This window comes from Notothenia coriiceps, unplaced genomic scaffold (assembly GCF_000735185.1).
Source record: "Notothenia coriiceps isolate Sejong01 unplaced genomic scaffold, NC01 NC01_scaffold00012899, whole genome shotgun sequence".
NCBI classification, from domain to species: domain Eukaryota; kingdom Metazoa; phylum Chordata; class Actinopteri; order Perciformes; family Nototheniidae; genus Notothenia; species Notothenia coriiceps.
Window position 1 is genome coordinate 95,646 of NW_011345600.1, and position 10,942 is coordinate 106,587.

Consider the following 10,942-nt stretch of genomic DNA (forward strand, 5'->3'; position numbering starts at 1 on the left):
GCTGTTGGAGCCGTTTGGCACCGGAGCGCACATCCAGCACCCTCAAGGAAAAGAAGGATGGAAACAATCAATTTCCAAATGGGATCATTTAGGGCACTTAAACAATTGCGCACATAACATTAATATTTCATCTCCTGCATTGTTTATGGAAAACGAATAGGAGTTGCTGCTGTTAATTTAGGAAAGTGGGAATGGTGAAGAAGAGTATGGGAGGAGGGAGGGGGCGACAGGGGCTCCATTTTGGACAGAACACCCTTCTGCTTTGTTGGCCCTGCACTAAAGACATTAGCTGGAATTGATCTTTGATTGCACTTTTGAACGTGTGTGTGTGTGAGAGAGAAGGAGAAGGATAGGGGATAGTGTGTGCGAGCCTAATGTTTGCTTTAGGTTTCCAATCAAACTTTCCCCCTTTTTTCTATTTTGCAATTAAACCCATGTTCATGCATTAATACCTTTTCATTAAAGGACCAATATAAAATATATAATTTTATGTAATTAACGGAAACATTTTTCCAACTTGAACTTGTGGAATCTTTTTTGCAAATCTCTGCTCTTCTCTTGAAAAGGTTAAGAAAACGGATGTAAAAGTACCTACTACACTACTGGTGACACTCTTATTAACTTTTTTTTCCTCCCCCAAACCCTCATCTCAACATTAAACAAATTAAAGGAACGACACTAAACCAAACAGAGGAGGAAAAGTCGTTTGACAGACATGTTCAAAATTCACTCAAACACGATTTCCCTAATATAACCCCCCCCCCCCCCCCCGAGCCCTTAAAATTGTGTTTATTTTTGAGCTGCTTCCAGAAAAGTTGAGATGTTTAATTAAAGCTCCACCAGCCATCTCCTTAACCTTTACTCATTGACACTGACATGTGTTCGTATCAATTCGTAATGAATCATATTTTTAACGGCGGCCAATCAAGCCCAAAAAAAATATTTTTCTATTTCTGGTTAAAATGTAAAACTCGAGGGGATTTGTTGCTACTTCCGAAATAGAGGTGTTTATGTGGTACCAGCCCAAAGTTTGAAAATATCAAATTCCTCTTTTTTTTCAAACGGTATTTGTATATCCATAGATTTCTTATATGAAGGTTATCCTGAATCGCCTTCCTTTGAGGCTAGGCCTATGTAATGTAATGCAACAAGACACTTCACAAAGTATCACGTTTATCACGGGCATATTGGTTGCATCAAACTATCAGGTGTTGCTGCTGTTTTGTCCTCCTTTTGTCTCGTAAATCCACGTGTTGATTCAATCCGTCAGACAAGCCCCGTGGCATTTTTTCTTTCACATATTCAAGCAGTCACGTCATTAAATGAAAGACTTTTATTTCCACATTTATAAAAGTAATTCTCTTTTACATCAAATCCCCCCCTTTTTTTCTGTCCAACTGTTGCTGTGAATTTCACAAAAATGAATTTCACCAAATGGGGAGAGATAGTTCGAGGGGAAAGCTAGAGGAACGAAACAAATAAAAATAATTTAAAAAAACGATCCAGGAAATATACGAGAACCACTCCACAAGTTTGATATCTGCAATATACATTTTCACCAAAGGAGAGTATAACAATTAAGGGTTATCACGCCTTCATATGAAGTATAACATAAGTAATGCACAACGTCTGTTCAAATACATCTAAATCAACAGGCAGGTGCACCTGGACCCGAGTCCGACCGCTGTTTGTCAATAGAAAATGAAGCATTTCTGACGTGATTGCGTCCCCGTTTCCCCCCTGCAGGGATAAAACTGCTTTTTTATAAATTACTTGACATTTGTACTTCGCTAAATCTTCAACTAAGAACGAGAAAAAGACTTAATATAGATGTAATTCTTTCCGTAGCTCTCGTGTTATGTGGGTCCAGGCATTCTTTCTCAGACAAATAGGTTTTTCCCACTTTTTTTTATAGTTTCTGTTGGCTAATCTAGCCTATTAACTGGACTGTTCTGAAATAGAAGCACTGATTGATCCCAAAAAAAAAAGGAAGGTTTCTTTTAAAATCAGTATCTTTCGAATAAAATGCAAAATATTCTTATTTACAGGTTTATGACTGCTGATCATCTTCACTTGTAAACAAAGGAAATCAATGACATATTTAGAAAGAAAAAAGAGGAAGTATTTATTAATTGTTCCTTTGGATCCCTCTACATTATATTCATATTACATGTAAGGATGCTTCTTCACACTTTAACTCTCTGTAATAATAATTATAATAACAACAATAATAATAATAATGCCAATGGGGGGTCTAATTGGCATTGAACTGTAGGTCAAAATGTCACCAACAATCCTATCTTTTGGGGAAAAATACTGAAACGTGGTTCAAATAAATACATAACTTAGATGCTTTGATTCTTGAAAAAATAAATAAATAATAAATAAAGCTCATTGTCCAAAAAATAAATGAATAAAATCCTTCAGTACAGACAGTTAGTCACAAAGCTCCGTCCACAGACTTCTGACCTTTCGCACCATATAAAGGCCTCGAACAGTTTTCCTCTTGTTCGTCGCGTTTTTTATTTTATCTGTCTTTGTTTTATTTCTTCTCGAGTCCAAAGCTGCCATTGTTGGCGTACAATAAAAAATCAGCAGTGTCCGGCTCATCGCGGCAGAGGTGGCCGAGAAAGCACACCGGACATAGGGGGGAGAGGGGGTGGCTCGCCGCCCCCCTGCAGGCCGTGCAGCAGGATCCGGGGGACTAGGGGTCTCTGCAGGCCCGGCGGGGGTCCCGAGGGGCCTCTGTACAGGTAGAGGGCTGCTGCGGGGTCCAGGCTAGACACCAGGCTCTGCGGGTAGAAGTACGGGGATGGGAACATCCTCTGCAGGGCGGAGTAGTTTCCTGCTTCCGCGAGAAGCTCTAGTCCCACCGCCGTCTGCCTCTTCCACTTTGTCCTGGAAGAGAGAAAATACAGCCTTCAGCATATGTGATCGATAAATAGGCTACTTTTAGTATTACTGACACACACCAACCTAAGGTCCAATTAAAAGTCAGGAATACATCTGTTTTTTTTCTTCTTTTTAAATCACCAAAATCTCCAACCTGCCACTTGTATTCACACCCATGTCTGTAAGATGCACTCCACGCAGGTGAATAATTCATAATCAAGATAATTGAGTAGATATAGTGGTTTGTTTAAATTATTGATATGCACACATGCAACAATGCATTATTCATTCTGCGAAGTGTTGTTTTTATATTTATTTATGTCATTTAGCTGCCGCGGAGTCAAAGCTGTAGACAAATAAATGCTCAAGTTAACTCAAGCGAAAACTGCAGAAACAGTTTCGACATTGGCGAGACGGTTTCTCTTACTCGTGCATGGAGGTTTAGTATTTACAAAACGTTGACGCCTTGGGTTTCAAACCATTTGCAGGGTCATTGTATGTGACTAAAAATCGAATATAAAACATAAAAGGTAAAAAGGTACTCTTCTTGAATGCTGACAAACTGCAGAGAAAACTCGGATATGAACACAGGTATTTGATCAATCGAAGGAAACAAGTGACTACCGGTGCGATATTGCACCGTTTCATTTTCTTCTAATAGGAGGCTACAAAAAAAATAAAAAAATAACGGTGCCAAAAAAATAAAAATAATGCACAAGGGCGTCTCCAGACAATTAGTGACACATAAAATCAGATACATTATTCATCTGTAAATCAATAATTGCTCCTGGTATATTCACCAGATGTAGGCCTATGTTGTTTTAGAAAGAGTTAGAGCTAGAACGAATTAAATGGTTAATAATTGGATGGGTTCATTAATAGAACATTTCATCAGAAACTAATATAATCACTAATAAATGGTTAAGAGTTAAAATGCTAAACGAGTGCGTTTTGCTATGATAAATGACAATCAAGCAAAAATGTTGGGGGTCTGGAATATTGCAGATTACTCGGTTAATCGGAAAAAAACCCTCAGATGAATCAATAATTAAAATTGTTGCAGTGGCTCATGTGCAATTAAGTGAAGTGAACCTATGCCTTCACCTTAGGGTGAAAGAAAAACATGGCGCCCCCGAGTCCATCAGTCATGAGCCAGCCGTGAGAAAACAGATTAACCCCCCCTCTCCTCCCTCTTAAGCAGCGGCAGCAGTGTCTTTACCTTCGGTTCTGGTACCAGGTCTTGACCTGTGTGTCGGTGAGGTTGAGCGAGGCCGCGAGCTCCATGCGGTCCTGCACGCTCAGGTATTTCTGCCTCTCGAAGCTGCGCTCCAGCTGCCCGAGCTGGTGGTCCGTGAAGGCCGTCCGGGCCTTCCGGGGCTTCTTCATCCGGGCCTGCGAGCTGTCTCTGCTGCTGGAGATCTCCCTGTCCCCCTCCTCCTTCACTGGAGGACACAAACCGTGCCAAGAAAAAGAGACAAAAAGAGGAGAAGAAGGTGAAAACAGAGCCAAGGCCTCATACTGCGCAATGTAACAATACATCCATCTTAATGTGACCGTGATACCGAGATGCATGAGGCGTGAAGAAATCTGTGCAAACAGACACATGTCAGTGTCAACGAGAAATAGATACAAAAAAATGTCCGTTTCTGACCCTGTACATGTCTATTAGTGTTAAGCTGTTAATTTATCAGGGATTTGATTCAGGAGAAAATAAAATAAACTACTTTGATCGAGACAAAACTTGATGAACTGATTGATTTTTTAATTGATTTTAAAATGAAACATATAAACAGCTCATTCATTTTATTATTCATTTTGTTGCTTGATTAGCTATATTTAATTATACTAGCCTATACTAATACTACTAATAAACAACACTCTTCCCTTTTTTTCAAAAGACGTGATAAAGCCTTTGGAATTATAAAAAGCTTGATTTGTTTTTAAATAAAAATGGTATTAGGTTTTACGTGAGTGAATGAAAAAGATGGGAAACCATATAAATGAAATGTTACTTTTGAAAAAGTCAATGTGTTTGAACCCCAACCCCAAATTAGTTCAATGCTAATCTTAAAAATAGGGAAATAATTATCAAACAATAATTGTAAAATTATATATATATTTTACTTGAGATTTGAACCGGCATGCTGCTCGTTGAGAGGAATTGGAAGTTTTGACTGTGAAATCACGGCTCTGGAAACAGTGCCTATAGGCGATATGGAGCTATTTGATTTGTTCTTAAATTGTTATGAAAAGCTCTTCCAATATTCACACTTCCAATGTGATATTTTCCCCGTCTGCACAGCCTCAGTCTTTGTTCTTTCTTTGCGTGGTGTCATGTCAGGGCGAGCATTGATATACGGTCCTTATAGTCAATTCTCTGAAAGAAAAGAGAAGGGGGAGGGGGGCGATGGAAGCGAGCGAGGCGAGAGATCTTGGTAGTTGAATAGTTGAATCGTCTCAAGAAGCACAATAATCCGCCTAATTGAGCCACAAGGGAAGGACGAAGTCTTTCAACCGCGACCGGAGGAACTTCACAGGACCGGGGAAATGAAATCAGGAGCAGGGCGGCCTCGCGCGGGAACAAATCTGATTAGCGCCGGGGACAAATTGCATCAAATCCCTGAAATATTATGGGAGGAAATCAAAGCCACCGTACAGGCGCTCTGTGGGCCCCGCGGCTCCCTCAATCAATCAGCGCGTCCATCAGCATCTCCATCCACTGTGACACGTGAACGCGAAGAGACACACGCACGCGCACTGGATTTATTGAGCGAATGATCGGTTTACAGAAAAAGTGAATTAGGAAGAAAACCACTCTGCGCCTTAAAAGCAAAACAAATGAAACTATAATATAGTTTTTGATATATTGATTTAATAATCCCCCTCATAGTTTACAGGCTTCTTTACAGGCTCTGCTTCATTAAACTGTCAATTGAGGTGACATGTGTGTTATGGCTGACATGATTGGAAACAGAGAGGCCCTTGATGGCATTTATCTGGAGGCGACCCTGTCATCTCTCCTCTACTTCCTCCCTGACATCAACAGATGCTTTCTGGATATTCTGCTAATGCCATGCTTGAAACCCATGCATGCAGACAAGCAGCCGCCGATTTTAAATGTAACAGAACTTAATGATAATGAACTCCTGTCACCGAGCAGAGACAAATCTCATGTTTCCTCCACCGTGATGCAGCAGAAGAAAATCGGGTCGATGGCTCCTCATTGATGGCTTCCTGTGTCCTAATCCTTTTTGTTTATTTTCATATGTGCAAGTTTTTCACTTTTCTTCTTAAAATAAATGAAGGCAAAATTAAAATAATGATTTGTATACTCTGAAGCTTGATATTATTATCATGAGATAAATAATCTGTAAATATGCCTTAAATATATGTTAATTTATCTTATTTCTTAATTCAAATTGTGTCTCATCTTTTTGCTCAGCTTAATGATTATATTATATTTTGAGTATCAGTTTGGCTTTCATTAAAATTAAATAAATTGTTTTCCAACTTCCCAACTCTTTTTTTTTAAAGATGCACCCCTAATTTAGTATCACAATTCTTTATGACTTTTTTTATTTTGATGCACATAAACACTATTTATTGAGGCTGATTGGGAAATTAAAATCTATATTTTAGGAAGGAAAAAAACAGTAAGACCATTCAGGCTGCAGCTGATCAAAACATAAAGGTACGAATATAATTTTAAATCACATTTTTAGGAGGATATATTTTCAACAGGACTCCTGTGTGAAAGCATAAACCAGTTTCACCCACAATCTGATATCCAAAGCAGAGCATCTCTTTACACACGTTTATGTCCTTACCTTTATATTCACTGTCGGACGAAGAGTTGCTGTGGATTTTCTCCATAAAGTCTTCTGCTATCTTTGCGGCCAGCCTGCCCACCTCCTGAGTCGGCAGTCCATTGCTGGAGTACGGTGCGCACGCGGCCAGAGGCTTACAGTCCGCGAGAATATCTCTGATGAGGAATGAGGAGGTCACGCTCCTCTGCTGCGAGCCGGCCGATATCTGCGCGTGCTGCAGGTGCGGAGGAAGGCCGATGCCGTGACCCTGCCTCTGGACCACCTCATCCCCGCACTCCCTCCTCGGCGAGGGAGGCGACGAGCAGCCGCTCTCCACGTCTGATCTCGGGCTGAACTCCAGAGGCGAGCGGCACTCCCCCACCAGGCTGTCCCCCTTGGACACCGGACTTCCAGGCCTGTGTGACAGCAGCGAGTCGATGCCAAAACTGGACCCGTTGGCGGACGTCTCCATTGTCTCGATCGAGGCCTCCTCAAACTACCATTTGGTATTCAGGACAAGTTTTATCTTTGGGAGGCAGGGTGTGTTGTTTAACTTGATCCAGTAGAAGAGAAAAAAACCCTCTCCCCGTACCCAGAACAATGTTTTTGCTACAAATGAAAACTAGTCATCCAATTTCCCCACTGGTTCTTTAAAGAGCAAATATCTCCAGGCTAAGTGCGTTACAACAATCGTCCATGCATCCGAATTTCTTTTTGTTAAGTAGAAAGATGAGTCCTCTTGAAATCGATGAAGCCGGTATTGAGAGTCACAGTCGATTCGTCTTGCTTCCTTCAGGACCACCTCCGTCTGTTCTGAGTTCAGAAGCCTCGTCAGTTATTGCTGAAAGTATCTCACCCGCAGGGCATGAAAAGATGCCGAAAATAGGACCGGTTCTGGATTTCTTTGGAGCAGCAGTGCACCGGGAAGAAAAGCGCTTCAGCACCATGGACAGGTACCGGCGAGTCGGACCTGAGAGAGGACCGTAGCAAAAATGTTCAGCTCTTCGTGAACACACACGCAAACTGTTCGCATTCCTTTTAAGAACAACAAAACCTTTTTTTAAAAACACGAAGTAGAGAGCGGAGTCCGAGCGAGACCTGCAGCAGGAGAGGAGGAAGTAGCGAGACGACGCGATGCTCGCTGCAGAATCTCAAAAAGGAGAGGTAAACTGGGTTAAGTAGTCACAACTGGCAAGTAAAAGGACGAGAAGTGACGGGGTGGGAGGGAATCCCAAAAAATTGAACTTGAGGAAAAGTCAGGAGCTAGGTTTTAAGAGCGCCTCGTCCACGTGAGTCCCCTGTGACAAGCCTTCATTGGCTGAGGGGAGCTGCAAGTGGACCTCCCTCCACGCCCACTCTCCCTCCCTCCCTCCTTCGCTCCCATCCTCCCTGGCTCATCCTCACTTTGATAAAAGAGACACTGAATTCATCAGGAGACTCAGATCCAACTGTTTACAGGCAATTTTCACACTGTTTGCTTTCATTACATCATTGATGAGGCTTATAATGGGGTTATTATGTGCAGAGGCTCGGTGTTTTTCCTCTCGACTCGCTTTTCTTTCACCGGATTTGTTTCACACCACACACCTTCGTTTTTTTATTTTACTTTTTGTTCAGCATTTTGCGTTGTATTGTCATCACTAATTTAAGTTTTTTAATGTATTTTGTCGGTTTGTAAGATAAAACATTGTTATGCTGCAGATTTTTTTTTTGTCAAATTAATTGACAGAAATGACTCGAGCATATTATTTATTCTAATAAATATTCTAATTGTTATCTATGATATTATTTTTAAAATGAGAAAATTACAATTATCATTACCCCTCCTCGTGATTATATTGTTTAAATAGGTTTAACCTGTGAGGGGCCTCTATTTATTTATTTTTGTATCATAGCAAAACCATTTTCTCATTTATCTCTGGATTTTTCTTACTTTTGACTTACTTGAAAATCCGCTGACAGTTTGCACAACCATGCCATGTGAAAACATTTTAAAGTTGCCCTTTTTAAATACACAATAAGTGGATATAGAAAAAGCTGTATTTTTTTAATACGAAAAATGCCTCGTCGTTGTTCATTTAGAGCCTAATAATGATAGCATAATGATCTAATAGTCTGGTAATTATTTACAATGGTCTGAGCAGCGTGACGCACAACTTGAAGACGCGTGAAGCGCCATTGTTCACACTTTTCACCTTTTTAACATGCGTAAAAAAATCCCATTGTCTGCACTTTTAGCTCCACTATGCACAACAGTTTGCCCCGCGCGACGGCCCCGACAGCCCCTAATAATCTAACTAACCCCCCTCTCATCATCATCAACACCCCCGCGCCCCCCCTCCGCCTCCACCCCATGTGACCACCAGATTGGAGGCGCGCGTCGGTCTCAGACACCGGCAGGTTAGTGAATCCGCTCCCGTCTCCCATGGGGTCCCATCACGGCTGCAAGCTGTCACATATGAGGCGGGGACAACACAGATATAAGGCAGCACACACCCACCCTGACTTAGCTGTTTCTTTCTCCTCTGCTGGGGCATGAAAAGCAGCAGTGGTTGGTTGGATGCTTTCTCTCTCTGTCTTCTTCTCTTTATCCTCACTGTGCAGCATGTCCACAGTGTAAATAAATCATAAGGTGATTAAATCGACTTCTTCCTCTTTGTCATCACCTCCTACAGAACTTATAGAGAAGATTACATTATTTTGATTTGTTTTCTTAAAAGACCCCTAAAACATTAGATTTGAATTTGAACTCTTTTATAACAAAAACAGCTTTTGAGTTTCTTTATTTTACCCATTTTTCTATCAAAGTAAAAATACAGTTGGGAAATTGAGATGACATGCGTTTAATCTTTGTTTACTTTCAATATAGGAGTGGGTAAAAATAAAATGTAAGTAACAAATAAACTTAACATTTTTGCCATAACGTGCATCCTTATTTTACATTAGAAAGACGAAGACTGTAACCAATGATTGTAATTATAAATTATTTAATTCTATATGTATTCTGTATTTACTTCAAAGTACAAAAAGTGAACCATTTTTTTATTTATAACTTATTGTGTCAAGAACCAGCATATACAAAAAAATCTATTTGCAACGATTTATAACAATAAAAGCAGCAGAAAATACTGAAATGGGAAAAAAAACATTGATGGTGGTGTGAAACAATTGTCTTTTAAATGTTTAGCTCAGTTGTTAAAAATTGGACTTAACAAATAATTGTATTAGCACCAATATGGACTAATATATTGCTTATCGGCATACACCAGCCCTTATATAAGCAATATATTAGTCCATATTGGTAATAATACAAACATTATTTTTGTGCAACTAAACATAATTATACTGTCTGGTAGAGTAAATACATCCTGTGTGTGTGTTTGGCTCACGGTGCTGTTGGTTTTGGTGAAGTGTCTCTCTGGTCAAGGAAAGGTCGATATTGTACTTGTTCTCCTCTTTTAGGAAGTGGTTAGAATTTGAGGGCCAGTGCAACTGTTACCCCGATTATAACACACACACACACACACACACACACACACACACACACACACACACACACACACACACACACACACACACACACACACACACACACTTTCTCCCCCACACACACACACACACACACACACACACACACACACACACACACACACACACACACACACACACACACACACACTGATGTTATTGATTGTGTTAAAGAGAGGAAACAGAAACGGAGGTGGTGGTCAGTGAGTGGTGAATTGTTTGCCGTCTCTTCACCTCTTTCCATCTGTTTTTATCACATTACAAAATCCTACTTTTTATTGATGCGCATTAAACAGCCCCCCACATTCCACTCACTTTCTTTTGACCAAAACAAAGTTGGCACCTTTGGGCCTTTTCAGTGAAGTGCAGACTATTGTTTCAGCTGGGCTGACCCTTCATGTAATTCCACGTGTTTAGACCATATGATATTCATAATTTATTTTGATCAGATCATTACTTTTTTATTATAATATCAACAATTTAAAGCCTAAAACTACATTACCTGGAGCCAGGTGTATTTTCATCATAATAGACCTGACTGGCCTGTCAGTCTTAATAATCCATGTGCTGCTTTATTTAGTTTGTCTTCTTTTCTCTGCATTATTGGAATTCTGTTCATAAGACTTACTACTAATAATGCCTGCTGGGCTTACTGGGCTTTTGCAGGGGGAGAAAAAAGAGAAAACATTGTACTACATTTTATTTCTCTGCTCAAT

The 10,942-nt window shown here is 40.3% G+C and overlaps 1 protein-coding gene across 1 annotated transcript; it reads right to left on the reverse strand.

The window, feature by feature from the left end:
* Positions 1 to 1,318: 1,318 nt before the first annotated feature.
* Positions 1,319 to 7,940, reverse strand: barhl1b (BarH-like homeobox 1b). Its single transcript, XM_010773701.1, has 3 exons — positions 6,720 to 7,940; positions 4,112 to 4,334; positions 1,319 to 2,898 (listed from the first exon to the last, which is right to left on the reverse strand). The coding sequence occupies exons 1-3, from the start codon at positions 7,168 to 7,170 to the stop codon at positions 2,607 to 2,609; spliced, it is 966 nt and encodes a 321-aa protein (XP_010772003.1). The 5' UTR covers positions 7,171 to 7,940; the 3' UTR covers positions 1,319 to 2,606.
* Between the last annotated feature and the right edge of the window lie 3,002 nt (positions 7,941 to 10,942).